The 15,409-nt window shown below is 37.1% G+C and overlaps 1 protein-coding gene across 3 annotated transcripts in view; it reads left to right on the forward strand.

The window, feature by feature from the left end:
- LIFR (LIF receptor alpha) overlaps nt 1-15,409 on the forward strand; it is a 79,610-nt gene that overhangs the window by 44,994 nt on the left and 19,207 nt on the right. For all 3 annotated transcript variants that reach the window (XM_027520369.1, XM_027520370.1, XM_027520368.1), the window contains 6 exons: nt 3,351-3,480; nt 3,917-4,086; nt 6,007-6,152; nt 7,356-7,518; nt 10,457-10,527; nt 12,817-13,030. In XM_027520369.1, the coding sequence (XP_027376170.1) occupies nt 3,351-3,480; nt 3,917-4,086; nt 6,007-6,152; nt 7,356-7,518; nt 10,457-10,527; nt 12,817-13,030 (894 nt within the window). The remainder of the gene's footprint in view (nt 1-3,350; nt 3,481-3,916; nt 4,087-6,006; nt 6,153-7,355; nt 7,519-10,456; nt 10,528-12,816; nt 13,031-15,409) is intronic.

Below are 15,409 nucleotides of genomic sequence, written 5' to 3' on the forward strand. Positions count from 1 at the left end.
GCATTGTAGGCAGATTCTTTACTGACTGAACTACAAAGGAAGCCCCATAAGAATATATATATATATATATATATATATATATATATATATATATATATATATATTATTTGTAGATTTTATAATAAGACTTGAGACATTCAACTGCTAATTCTTAATTTAAATTCTTAGTTTAAAAATAAATTCTTAGTTAACAGCTTTGTTGAGTCGGGGCAGTTAGTATGTAATATTTCTTAATCTTCCATTGTTTAGGAATTTTTTCATATAAATTAATTTCCCACCTAGTATGCCTTTTTATTTAAGGTACCTAAATTAAAGAAATTGTAAGGATTTTGCACAAAATCTTTCAAAAGCATAACCTGCACTTCTCTGATGAGAGAAGTGTGGCTGGAGGACATGTGGGAGGAAGAGTCCCCCCTCACAGTGCTCTGTGTACAGTGGACTCTCTGGAATGCAGGAGCATCTTTTAACATGATTATACCTCTGTCCCATGACACTTCCAAAAGTTGTCGGTGGACTGCCCTACCTAGATGGCTTGTGTTACCCATCCACAGATAATTTTGTGTGTAGAGTTTTTCTCTCCCCTCCCTTGTGGTAACTGTAATGTTAGGAGCACTGATGGTTTTGCCTCCAGCAGTGCTTCTCTTCCACCTCACATTCTGAACTTAAAAGTTCTGAGTGGTCCAAGGATCTCGTGAGTAAAGTGTATAAAATGTAGTGAATAGATTTTGTGATTTTCTTTTGATCACTTGGGCTTCCCTGGTGGCACAGAATGGTTTTTCTTATGCCTTTTTTTTTTAATGATTCTCAGTGGTGCTCTACATCAGCTGCTTTCAGCCATTTTTTACAGTTCCATAGAAACTTATGATGAATTACATTCAGGTGCTGATAGATTTCCAAGGGAATAACCAGCATTAGGTGCCCTTCTCAGATTGATGGCTGTAACCTTAATTACTTCTTGCTTTCGCAGTAAACATTTTGGAATTCAAGTGAGAGTGAGGATACATTCAAATTTAAATTTTACAAATTTAAAAAATTAAATTTTCTTTCCTAAATGGAATTTTAGGAAATGATTTGCAACATTCCTCATAAATGATCATGAAGTCTAAAGTTAAGAACCAGTGAAGGGAAACTACTTGATAAGTGATACCAAACAGTGAAATATTCATGTAAAAGAATGAGATAAAAATTAAAACTTAAAAGATGGTAATATTCACTATTATTTCTGACAATTTTCTAATTTTTATTACAGTGCTAGGGAAAACCTACTTAATTCATAATTTAGCTTTCATTTTTAACATTTGGAGGTTGAAATATTGATCAATACTTGTTAGTTCAGGAGCAGCAGTAACCTTCACTTCAGAGAGAGTCTTTAGAAACCTGTAACAAGGGCTATGGTGTGAGTTAGGGATCAAGATTCACTTTTCTATCCCACATGGGTATCCTGCTAACCCATTATTTACTGAAAAAGCTGGAAAGAATTTTAGAATCAGCTTGTTAATTTTCCCTTACACACACATACAGATTCAAACCTGCCAGAATTTTGATTGATATTAAATCTGTCAATTTAGGAAGATTTTTATTGTTACAATATTGAGTCTTCCAATCCATGAACATGGTATAGCCTTCCCTTAATTTAGATTTTGTCTCATTTATTTTAGTGAGATGAGGTCTTTCATATCTTTTTGCAAATTTATTTCTAGGTGTTTGATGTTTTCTGGTGCTATTAAAAATTGATTTTTAAATTGCATTTTCTATATGCTGCTATATAGAAAGACAGTTGATTTATACCAAGCTTTTACCTAGCTTCAGTTGGTTTTTTTGAAAAGCATTACATTTTAAATACTGCCCTTTCATATTTTTCTCCTTCAATTTTCCCTTCCACTTCTGTCTAGTTTACTCCTGTTATTTTGGATTTTAAGTATTTCAACTTAAAAAAATCTGCCAAATCCTAAAATAATCAGCATTTTAAATATCCTCAAAATTGTGGGTATTTGAGTTAAATAAAATGACTAAAAGTTTGGCCTTAAGTTTAAAATGGTTTTCAAAATAAATAAGTCAATGTTAGTTTTATTTACCAGTTGTTAAACTTTCATATAAATACTCATTACTTCTCTTAATGTTACCCCAAGTACTTTGAAGGATGTAATGCTTATCTCTGGGGAAAGTATGTAAAATTTTCTAAATCTTTAAAATTACAAGTTTTTAAAAATAAATTTACCTTTTAGAGTTTTTCAACAAGTAGATAATTGTTTAACAAAAAGTTAAGCTCCTTGGAAGATAGTTCAGATAAATATGACAGTAAGGGACTTCTCTGGTGGATAAGAGAAGAGAATAAGAATCAGTCTGCCAGTTCAGGGGACGAGAGTTTGATCCCTGGTCTGGGAAGATTCCACATGCCAAGGAGCAGCTAGGCCCCCTGCGCCACAGCCCCTGAGCCCATGTGCCGTGACTACTGAAGCCCATGGGCCTAGAGCCTCTGCTCCCCAGTGGGAGAGGCCATTGCCGCGAGAAGCCTGTGTACTGCAAGTGAAGACAGCCGCAGGTAGAGGAAGCCCACGCAGCAACAAAGACCCAGTGCAGCCAAAAATAAATAAATTTTTTTTAATTCTTAAAAAAAATGACAGTAGGAAATACCAGTTTCTGTGTATGCTTGGTTAGGTAAGATAGAAATATCACTTTCTGTAATCATTGTCACACTGTAGAATTTTAATTTATCACGCTAAGGTCTGTCAAAACAAAGACAACTGTTTTTCTTTTTCTTGTCTTACCCCTACAAAAACAGAATAGTTTCATTAAAAAACAAAAGAGCAGTAGTCACTTTGAATATAGGGAGATGCAGAATTTTACCAAGAATTACTTTGTAAATAATAGTTCTTGTAATTTATTTAAGAACTCTGAAACTTGTAACATGACTTACATTGACTTATGATTTGGTACTTCTTTTCAAGTCACTATATAAAGATGATAGATGATAATACTTTTAACCTGTAGATTTTTCTGATTGAACTAGTTGCACACAGGTTCCTTTGAGAGATTTGATGGACTCTGAAATGGGATTAAGGGAAAAACATGATAGTTGATCTGGTTGCTAGCAGGAAGTTTCCGAATGAGCTAATAGTCACTCTTAGATATATTTTAATCCATCATTCCTAATGTAATATGAACTCTGACACAACATGCTATACAAAGAATGGTAATTGCTGCATCATTCAAAATGTAATAAGCAAATTATTTTATTTTTTAAGAAAATTGCCCAAAATGTAATTAACATTTATAAAATGCAACATTTTTTAGGGAAGGTATATGTAACGAAAGTAACTGCTTTATTTTTTTTCTCATTTTTTAATTAGATCCACCAGACATTCCTCAAAAACTGAACTGTGAGACATATGATTTAAAAGAAATCATTTGCACGTGGAATCCAGGAAGACCGACGTCCTTGGAGGGCCCACGCAGTACAAGTTACACTTTATTTGAAAGGTGAAGGTCTTTGGGAGAGGTTGTCAGACAGCAACGAGCACACTGGAAGGATGTTAAATGACATAAGGAGATGTTCTATTTCATTTATACAAAAGATATAAAACAAAATGTGCTGTAGAAAATTGGGTATATTATAAACACTGTAATTTAAGCACATTGCAGACTCAATATTCTTGTCGTCTTTTTTTAAAAAGCCTAGAAAGAAGAACCCTCAAATATGAACAGAGACTGTCTGGGTAGTGGGAATATGGCTGATTATTTTCTTCTGTTTTTTGCATTGTATGTATTTTCTTCCCTGAGTAGGTAATATATCTACACTTGGAAATATAAGCCTTTTTGGAAAAACTACTTGAAATTTACTCATCCATTTTTTTCTGTAATGTATCTCTTGCCATTTTGAAATTGTTTTAATATTCCTTAATATTCTCTTTTTCAGTTTTTCAGGAAAATATGTTAGATTTAAGGGAGATGAAGTGTCCGCAAATGAAAACTACCAGTTATTCTTTCAAATACTTTCAAGTCAAGAAATACACAATTTTACATTGAATGCTCAAAATCTTCTGGGTCAGACAGAATCAACACTTTTAGTTAACATAACTGAAAAAGGTAAGTCGCTACATAAACCAGTGTCTTAAAAATAACTTTAGAAGTGGTAAAGTGTCTCGAGGTTAATGAAAAGTGCTTCTAGGGATTTGTTTTTTTTTTTTTTACTGATTATTTCCTTTATAGTTACTTAGTATTCATTTTTTAAATTTCATTTAAAAATCTTTAAAATTTAAATTTCAAGTTTCACTATTTTATTGAATTCAAATAAAAATTTGAATTAGTTTCATAGAAATTGTAAGTGGCTTTATCTAATAATTTTTGATTTCTGAAAATATTTTTGCCCAATTTTTTAAAAACTTTTATTTTGAAATAATTGTAGACTCAGGGGTGGTTGCAAAAATAATGGAGTCCTCCTTCCAACTTTCTCAGTAGTATCATCTTACGGAACTGTACTTCAGTTAGGAAGTTGACCCTCCTGGTTCAATACTGAGCCTGACTACTGACCTTGCTCTGTTTTCACCAGTTTTTGTGCGTTTGATTGTGTGTGGTATGTGTGTAGCTTTGTGCAGTCAGATCCGTGTATAGATTCGTGTAACCCACCAGTACAGTTAAGAGACAGAACTGTTCTATCACCCCAAAGGAACTGCCTCTTGCTGTCACTTTAGCAGCCCCACCAACACACACACACACACACACATGAATCTCTGTCCCTGGAAAACAGCTAATCAGTTCTTCATGTCTATTGTTTTGTCATAGGGGAATGTGTGTAAATGGAGTCATACACTGTGGGTTCCTTTGTGCTTGTTTCTGACTCTTTGCAACCCCATGAACTCTAGCCTGCCAGGCTCCTCTGTCCATGGGATTCTCCAAGCAAGAATACTGGAGTGGGTTGCCATTTCCTCCTCCAGGGGATCTTCCTCACCCAGGGATCAAACTGTGTCTTTTGCATCCCCTGCATTGGCAGATATATTCTTTACTACTGCCCACAGGAAGTTGGCATTTTTACTAAGGATGATGTCTTTGATATCCATCCACATAGTTTTATGTATCAGTAAATAGTTTGTTCCATTTTACTACTGATGATTTCTGAATTTTTACTAACCCTAGTAATATATAGATCAAAATAGAAATAAAAGAGGTCAGTCTTTTTGGCATTCATTCCTATGGTCTTTCCACATGTATCAACTGAGACCAGCTCTGCAATATATGGAGCAGTAGCATACAAGACTTCTCTTAGAGACCGTCAGGGGCTAAGGGCTTAAACCATTTACATTAGAAGACAGAGTACAAGTGATTAGTAGATGGTCCTGTTGCCTTACTTCATTATTTCTTGATTTTTTTCCCCTAAGATCAGAAAGGTTACATTTTATATTTGAGTGGCCGTTTTGTATGTATTTATCTGCCCTCTGCCATTTCAGCCCTGTCTTTCCCATGATTCTTTCCTATCACTCAAATTGGTGTATGTAGTATAACCAATATAGTGTGTGTTTGCTTCACTGTGCCTTTGTTCTTGCCAGGACTCCAGCCTGAAATGCTTTTCTGCAGTAGTTTAGCCAGTTTCCTTTGGTTTATCCTCTAAGGCTCATCTTAAGTCCCATCTTCACTGTACATCTGCACTTACTTACAGCCAAATTCCAGTATCTGTTAATATCTGTACCACACGTTGGACTTACTGTATATACTCTTGTTGATTTTCTTTCTTTCTGTTTGTCATTCCTCAAGTAAGGGAGGGGTTCCTTAAAGGTAGAGACTACCTTTTAGTATTTCTGGGGCTAACTGAGCAACCTTGAGCATGAATGGTTCTTAAGCAATGCTGGCCTGGTGTCAGGCCATAAATGTGAGGTTTGTCTTCCACAAACACTGGGTGGAACATTGTTGATCAGCACTAATAACACACCTCCTGTTTTTTGTTTTCTTTGGCTCTCATTTGTCATATTAGAAAAGAACTTTTAAAGTAATTTTTGAAAATTATATTTACAGTTCATCCCCGTATTCCTACTTCACTCAAAGCTAAGGATATTAATTCAACAGCTGTGATACTTTCCTGGCATTTACCGGGCAACTTTACAAAAGTTAAACTGTTATGTCAAATTGAAATTAATAAAACTAACTCAGAGCATGAATTGGTGAGTAAGATTCTCCTCTAAACTTCCTTTGACATTATTTTGGATAAAATACGTAGTTTTCAGAAAGAATTAAGTAAATTCACATGTATAAGCTCTCAGATTACTTATTATAGAGGTTTCCTAAGAGCCATTATAAATATATATGTGTGTGTGTATGTGTGTGTGTGTATACACACACGTGTCATAACAGTATTGCATTTAGCACTTAAAAACAATTGTAGTACTAGGTGTTATAGAATATAAGTATGACTTCTGCTACTCAGAATGTGTCCAGATCTAGTATAGTCCCTGGCATGTAACTGGCACTCAATAAATTTGTGAATGAATGAGTAGATTTTGCTGTAGCCTTTGTGTTAGTTAATGGACTAATCAGCAGCAGAGAGATGATGTGGTATTTAAAACTGCTAAGTGCAGCAATGGGAGCAAGTTATAATTGGTCATTATAAGTCAAAACATGACTTTTTAATACATTTTAAATACTTAAGTTGACTTTTATGCTGCACCATCTTGTAATTTGGGGTATATCTAAAATAAATGACATTCTACTTAAATAGTTATTTGGAAATGTACTGATAATTTCTAAAAAATCAGACTGCAAAATGTAACACAGAAAGTTCCTTTGCAATAAGTAATTGGGAACTCAGAAACTTTCTGGAGGCATGCAAATCCTCAAATTTGTTTCAGATTGCTTCATCTTAATTTATTTGGTTTAAATATTTGTTGGATATTCTACATGTTTAACACTGCACTAGAGGTTCTAAATGCCATGTAAAAAATAATGCATAAATGATGCTTGACTCCAATAAGCTTCCAAATATCTGAATAATGTATTTAATACTCAAGGTCATCTTAGATTACTAAATTATATTAAGGTGTATTGCATCACCATTAACCATAGACAGAATATCATCATCTCTGCATAATTTAATTGACCATTATTACTTAGATTCAACATTCGGATTAAAAATATACTTTAATTTTTTTGCTATTGCAGAACATAATTTCACTGATTTTGAATTTTATGTAAGAATTAAAATATAGTAGATGAACTGTCTTTGGTTTTATAGAGGTAAAGTCTTAGGACATTCAGTCAATTTATGTTGCAAATTTGGGAGGCTTTCTTTTAAAAAATATATGTATATGTATATTTATTCGTATACACATGATATTACATATGTAATATATATGTTTGTTTTCTGATAGCGGAATGTCACAATGAGGGGGGTAGAAAGTTCAAATTATCTTACTACTGTGGACAAGTTAAATCCATATACCATATATACTTTTCGGATTCGTTGTTCTACTGACCCTTTCTGGAAATGGAGCAAATGGAGCAATGAAAAACAGTGTTTAACCACAGAAGCCAGTAAGTTAACTGAATGATTTATGACTAATTATTACTATAGATCCTGAAATTTTATACCTTTTTTTTTTTTTTTTTAACAAAAATGTCACCAGAGTGGCTAAAAGTAGGAGAATGTTTAGATAAATGGTGTAATTATTTAATACCAAGGCAATGGCACCCCACTCCAGTACTCCTGCCTGGAAAATCCCATGGACAGAGGAGCCTGGTGGGCTGCAGTCCATGGGGTCGCTGAGGGTCGGACAGGACTGAGCAACTTCGCTTTCACTTTTCACTTTCATGCATTGGAGAAGGAAATGGCAACCCACTCCAGTGTTCTTGCCTGGAGAATCCCAGGGACGGGAGAGCCTGGTGGGCTGCCGTCTATGGGGTCGCACAGAGTCGGACACGACTGAAGTGACTTAGCAGCAGCAGTAGCAGCAGCAGTAAAATACCATACAAAGATTTTAAATGATGAGTTTTAGTTTTGTGATAATACGAAAAAATATTTGGCTTATGTTATGTGAAACGGCTAAGCTACCTTATCCACAATATGATTATAACAATATTAGGATGATACATAGGAAACCAAACTTGAAATTTAGTAAGATTATGGGGTGGTTTTTCTCATACTTTTTCCTCCTATTCCTGGTATTTTAATTATAATAATCTATTTATAGTGTTTCTTTATTGAAAGCAATTATTAATAAAGCTAATTTGGTAAAATATTGTGACTTAGGCCTAAGGATGGTCGGGACTACAAGTTCTTGAACTTTAGTTTCTGTGGTACACCCAGATCAAAATATCAATAAAATCAGGTAACTGGTTTTCCGAGTATGATAATTTCTAAAGACAGAATGAGATTCTATTCTTGATTAATCCAGATATCAACTTTCAAACAAACAGCAAAAATTTAGAAATAGGTGTAATTTTCAGAAATTATTCAATAAAAGATAGCAAAAGATTTATTTGCACTGTATAATATAGGGAATATCAAACTTCTTCCAAAAAATGTAATGTGTGTTAGTCGCTCAGTCGTGTCCAAGTCTTTGCAGCCCCGTGGACTATAGCTGGCCAGGCTCCTCTGTCCATATTCCCAGGCAGGAGTACTGGAGTGGGTTGTCATTCCCTTCCCCAGGGGATCTTCCTGACCCAGGGTTGAACCCAGGTCCCTGGCATGGCAGGCAGATTCTTTATTGTTTGAACCATGGGGGAAGCGATAAGCAGAGAAACAGTGAGACAAAAACTGATAGGTATTAACCCAGATTTTGTCTCTTCACATGAAGACGAGCGAGATGAGAGGATCTTTACAACGCATTCAAGAATTACTTGGATCCTGCTTGAGTCCCGAGAGAGGATATACTAGTTATCTGTTGCTGTGACAAATTACCCAGAGCTCAGTGGCTTAAAACTGCAGGCATTTGTTATCTCACAGTGTCTTTGGATCGGAAATTCAGGAGCAGCTTAGCTGAGTGGTTCCGACTTAGAGTTTCTTAGGAGGCTACAATCAGGGTGTGAGTGGGGGCTGCGGGCTTGACTGGGTCTGGAGGATTGGCTTTCAGGATGATTCACTCACATGGCTGTTGGCATGAGGTCTGCATTCCTCACTGTGCGGGCCTCTCCATAGGGCCGCTGGGGTGTCCTCACATGGCAGCCAGCAGCACCCAGATTTGGTGATCAAAGAGAAAACAAGGCAGCTTCCACAATGTCTTTATGTCCTAGTCTCAGAAGGAACATACATCACGTCTTCGGTACCCTACTGGCCGCACAGGCCAACCCTGATACACTGGAGGAGGGACCACCACACTGAATGTCAGGGGCCGTGACCAGCATCATCGGTCCTTTTGGAAACTAGTTACCACAGGAGCTTTTGCCTTAGTTGATGACCTGTTCTTGCCAAGAGGAAACACTTTATTTATACCTCATTGAATAAAGGCATTTAATTCACTTAAGAAATACTTATAATTATCCACCATGTGTCAGGAATCATCTGGTTACTAGGAATATAGCAGTGAATAAAACAGCACTCTGCCCATGGAGTGTAGAGGATAGAGTATTAGAAATGAGTTTTTAAACTACATATATAATAGTGTATTTTGGGTGGCAATGAGTGCCATGGAAAAAAATAAAAACTAGAGAGAGGGCTAGGGAATGAAGGCCAAGTGGTTGGGGAGAGGGGGTGCAATTTTAAATAAGGTAGCTGGGAAAGACTTCACTAATAAGGTAACACTTGATCTGAGATACAAAGGAGGTGGGGAAGGAAGCTACATAGTTAATTCAGAGGAGGAAAGTTGTAGTCAGAGGAAGAGAGAACACAGAAAGTGCAGAAAGACTAGAGTAGGTGTCCTCTGCATGTTGTAGGAACAGTCAGGAAGCTGACCTGTAGCCAGAGCAGGCTTGAATAAAGGGAGGTTGGAGGATGTGACAGAGAAGGCAATGGCACCCCACTCCAGTACTCTCGCCTGAAAAATCCCATGGATGGAGGGGCCTGGTAGGCTACAGTCCATGGGGTCACCAAGAGTCGGGCACGACTGAGCGACTTCACTTTCACTTTCATGCATTGGAGAAGGACATGGCAACCCACTCCAGTGTTCTTGCCTGGAGAATCCCAGGGATGGGAAGCCTGGTGGGCTGCTGTCTATTGGGTCGCACAGAGTCAGACACGACTAAAATGACTTAGCAGCAGCAGCAGCAGGAGGATGTGAGATGGAGAGGCAGCCCCAATCCGTCTGAGGGATGTGAGGGTGATTTTAACCCATTGTAAGGGACCTTGTGCTTTGCAGATGTTCAGAGCTCAGCTTTTCCATTGCTCCATTTTCTAAGTGGAAAATGACTTAGAAGCACTAACTGCTTCACATTTTTATTGAGAATTTCAATTTTAAACCCTGCCATCCCAATTACTGATCTTATCAACTGACATAGTATGCATCTTCAAATATTAACTTTTAAATCTCTTTTCTAGTTCCTTCAAAGGGACCAGATATTTGGAGGGAGTGGAGTTCTGATGGAAGAAATCTAATAATATATTGGAAGGTAAATGTCTTTATTTTTCCTTGAATATTTAAGTAACTTTAGTATGCTAAACTACTTAAATTACATATGGTTCTTGGGTTATTAGGGAGCCAGGATTTCCCAGACTGGCTTAGTTACAGTATTGCTGAGAATGTAGCCTGGCTTCTAAAACTCCCAGATTCCTCATCACTGCAGACGTACCACAGTCTTTGTAGTGAGGATCTCTGTCTCAGGTCTAGGCATTCTTCAGTTTGATTTTATGAGACTTATAAAGGACCGAGGATTTCATGAATTCCATCTATCTCACTTTAGTCAGAAATGCAGCCAGAAACCACAAGTTAGAATCCTAAGTATTTATGTTGTATTTTCTATTCAGTGAATAGGAAACCAATTTTTTATATCTTATCAGTCAGCATAATTTGTTGTCCCCTAAATAAATTGTGTTACAGTATAGCAATTATAAAGTTTTACAAAGTTTTCTAAAATTTCAGCTAAAGTATGAATTGCATTATGTTTTGCTAGAGCATAAACCTTACTGGAGCAAATGTTTTCATTGCTGATTTATGAAAATCAAAACCACAAACAGTTGTTTTCTACATCAGATTTCATAGGAATAGTTATAACCAGATTCTTTTAAATAGTGCATTTTGTTATTTAAAGTAAACTTTTAAAAAAACTTGACATCAGTATGGCTTTGATTAAAGTGAGTCTTTGAAGTCTGTGAGGATGTCGTGTACACATTCCATCACTTGGAGGTCGTCTGTATATGACTGTGCATCCCCTCTTATTCTTAATTGGAAAAATCCCTTAGCTACTCTCACTTGTCTGTCAGATTGTGCAGTAATATAGGAATGATTGTACAGATGACTTCAATGTAGAGTTTAGGATATTTTTCAGACTAGTTTAATGTTTAACCAAGGATTAAAAATATTGAAGCAATTCAGATTCTAACTTCAGTGACTAGTTTATGGTTCTGCCATATTTGGGTGGAAAATTCAGTTGTTTTGGACATGTTGATTATACACAACATGATCATAGGATGATCGAGTATAGTTCAGTAGGCAGTAGTTTGGTGTAAGGCTCTGGAGCTCCAGAGAGGTCTGAGCTAAAGACATAGCTTTGAGTAGCATGTAAATTGATCACTCAGCACACAGTGTAGAAGGAGGCCAGGTGTAGAATTGTGGGTGGTGGCGGCATCTGAAGAACCAGCAGAGGAGGAGGATCCAGCAGAGGAGGTTGGGAAGGTTAGAAGGGCAGGAAGACCAGAAGAAAATAGTGTGCAGAAACCAAGGGAATGGGGGTGATAGGTGAAGGAATGGACAGTATCAAATGAAATCCACAATTCTTGGGATGGTAGCGTGTTCACTGGACCAGGCCATCACAGAGCTGTCCGGGACCTCTGTGTCTTCAGCAGAGTATTAGTGGCTGGATCAGAGGGTCCTATGCACTGCTACATAAATTGGAGGGATTGTTTGGAAAAGCAGTTTAGATATATAAATAAAGACATTTGAATGTTTATTTCCTTTCCTGTAAGTCCAGATTTGGGACCCCGCATTAAGGAATTAATCCTAACTGGGGAAAAAACTGTGGCACCAAAAGGTTTATTTTATTGTGAAAAAAAAATGGCAACAACTTAAATTCTACTTTTTTAAGAAATATTCAGGTAAACTAATAAAAATGCTATATGAAATATGAAGCTGTTAGAAATATATATAACTGTATTATCCAAAAAAAGAGTGTATTGTAGAAAAGTGAAAAAAAAATAGACAATTGTATAATATGATTGAAACAATTTTAATAAAAGTCTCCATCAAGAAAAACAGCTTGAAGGAAATACCAGAATGTAAGAATATTTAAGAAATGGGAATATGGAAGATTTTTCTTCCAACTTTTTAATATTTTCCACATTTTCTGTAATGAGCAAGTACTACTTTAAAATGAAAAAACAGTAACTATTTTAAAAACATGATGCCATACTTTTAATATTTTATTTAAGTAGAGCACTGCTTCTCATCTTCTTTTGGTTTCCTTCTGAAAAATATGAAGCTAGATATTGTTTTGTTACTTAATTTTTATATTTTTATGTACTTGACTGCTTACAGCAAGCGTAGTTTTTGTTCAGCACTGCTTCCCTGATGTATCCGGATCTCAGTGGATTTAAAGTCTGTGCTGTGCACTGTTAACGACTCATGTTTCCTAATGTTACTTTGTCAGGATTAGTGAAGTATCCTGTTTAGACTCAGTGGCCTTGCCTTGTCACATCACCTTTGCCAATTTTTATAACAGAATTTATTTTTCTTTTTTTAATAGCCTTTACCCATTAATGAAGCTTATGGAAAAATACTTTCTTATAATGTATCATATTCATCAGATGAGGAAACAAAATCCCTTTCTGAGATTCCTGATACTCAACACAGGGCAGAATTACAACTTGATAAAAATGACTACATCATCAGTGTGGTGGCAAAAAATTCTGCCGGCTCATCACCACCTTCTAAAATAGCTAGTATGGAAATTCCCAATGGTGAGTACTTAAGGTAGAAGTAGTATATAAGGACAGGAAACCGAGGTGAAACATCTTGACGGTGTTGCTTGCTCTCATAATGTCAGCTTTCTTCTCATACCCTCCGCTGCTGCTAATGAGTAAGGAGGAACAGGCAGTTTGCTGTCAAATATTCGTGGAGAGGCAGTAGCCTTCAGTATGACTGGAAGCATCTACACTGATGGATAAAACCCAATTACTTTAACACATAATGTTGTAGAGTTATGGCAGTAGATACTACTCTTAGGAAGAAGTATTTTAACAGTTTATTCAGAACTGCTTTCACACATCTTCCCAAGACCATGACAGTTGACACATCAGCTAGGCTATTTTTAAACAGTTAGGAAGAAATACTCATTTTAAATGACAACTTCATTGATAAGACAATTCTTTATTAATAGGAATCCTTTACTGATAAGAAATTCTTCTTAAAGTCTAAATTTCATCTTCAGTATAAGCTTTAGAAAAGAATTTTGATGTAATTTTAAAATTCCTCATTGCCCCCTTTAAATTTGATGAGTTACAGTGACTGTCAGTTTTCATTCCAATCCCAGAGAAAGGCAATGCCAAAGAATGCTCAAACTACTGCACAATTGCAGTCATCTCACACACTAGCAAAGTAATGCTCAAACTTCTCCAAGCCAGGCTTCAACAGTATGTGAACCATGAATTTCCAGATGTTCAAGCTGGATTTAGAAAAGGCAGAGGAACCAGAGATCAAATTGCCAACATGCCCTGGGTCATCGAAAAAGCAAGAGAGTTCCAGAAAAACATCTACTTCTGCTTTATTGACTATGCCAAAGCCTTTGACTGTGTGGATCACAACAAACTGGAGAATTCTTCAAGAGATGGGAATACTAGACCACCTGACCTGCCTCCTGAGAAATCTGTACACAGGTCAAGAAGCAACAGTTGGAACTGGACATGGAATAACAGACTGGTTCCAGATTGGGAAAGGAGTACATCAAGGCTATATATTGTCACCCTGCTTATTTAACTTATATGCAGAGTACATCATGAGAAACGCTGGGCTGGAGGAAGCACAAGCTGGAATCAAGATTGCCAGGAGAAATATCAATAACTTCAGATATGCAGATAACACCACCCTTATGACAGAAAGCAAAAAAGAACTAAAGAGCCTCTTGATGAAAGTGAAAGAGGAGAGTTTAAAAGCTGGCTTAAAACTCAACATTCAGAAAACTAAGATAACGGCTTCTGGTTCCATCACTTCATGGCAGATGGAGAAACAGTGGAAACAGTGGCAGACTTTATTTTTGGGGGCTCCACAATTACTGCAGATGGTGACTGCAGCCATGAAATTAAACGATGCTTGCTCCTTGGAAGAAAAACTATGACCAACCTAGACAGCATATTAAAAAACAAAGACATTACTTTGCCAACAAAGGTCTGTCTAGTCAAGGCTATGGTTTTTCCAGTAATCATGTAAGGATGTGAGAGTTGGACTATAAAGAAAGCTGAGCACCGAAGAATTGATGCTTTTGAACTGTGGTGTTGGAGAAGACTCTTGAGAGTCCCTTGGACAGCAAGGAGATCCAACCAGTCCATCCTAAAGGAAGTCAGTCCTAAATATTCATTAGAAGGACTGATGCTGAAGCTGAAACTCCAATACTTTGGCTACCTGATGTGAAGAACTGACTCATTTGAAAAGACCCTGATGCTGGGAACGATTGAAGGCAGAAGGGGATGACAGAAGATGAGATGGTTGGATGGCATCACACACTGACTCAATGGACATGAGTTTGAGTAAACTCAGAGTTGGTGATGGACCTGGAAGCCTGGTGTGCTGCAGTCCATGGGGTCAAGAGAGTCGGACATGACTGAGCGACTGAACTGAACAGCGACTGTCCATTCTTCCTCAGCTGCCTTGACAACTCTTTGAGTCACAAGTTCTCAGTGGCCACTCCTGCCCCCTCGCCCAGTTAGCTCCTCTTCTGAGTCATTCCCTGATCCCCCTGACTTGCTATCTCACCCTAGTATGGGGTCACCTTTCTGTGATCACCCACTCCTGAAGGAAGAAAAACTGGTCCAGTTTGGGTCCTCAGTACCTTTTCAGTTCTTGTTTGAGGGCACTGGGCAGTGTCTGACTGCTTGTTACATAACTGTTCTTTGTTCCACTCAGTTGTGGACACATTAGGAGGAAGAAATAGGGACACACAGTATGTTTCAAGACACACAGCAGCAGCCAGAGCCCAGGTAGCAGTGCATGCTAGAGAGGAGAGGTCTGCAGGCGGTGCCGTGGGGGCAAAAACAAGGGAAAGACGTATGAACACCCGTGGCAAGATAAGCTGCCGATTTAGGTTAGGTATTTCATGGCTCTCAGAATAATAGGCAATACCTATG

Source organism: Bos indicus x Bos taurus, chromosome 20, assembly GCF_003369695.1.
Source record: "Bos indicus x Bos taurus breed Angus x Brahman F1 hybrid chromosome 20, Bos_hybrid_MaternalHap_v2.0, whole genome shotgun sequence".
Lineage (NCBI taxonomy): Eukaryota > Metazoa > Chordata > Mammalia > Artiodactyla > Bovidae > Bos > Bos indicus x Bos taurus.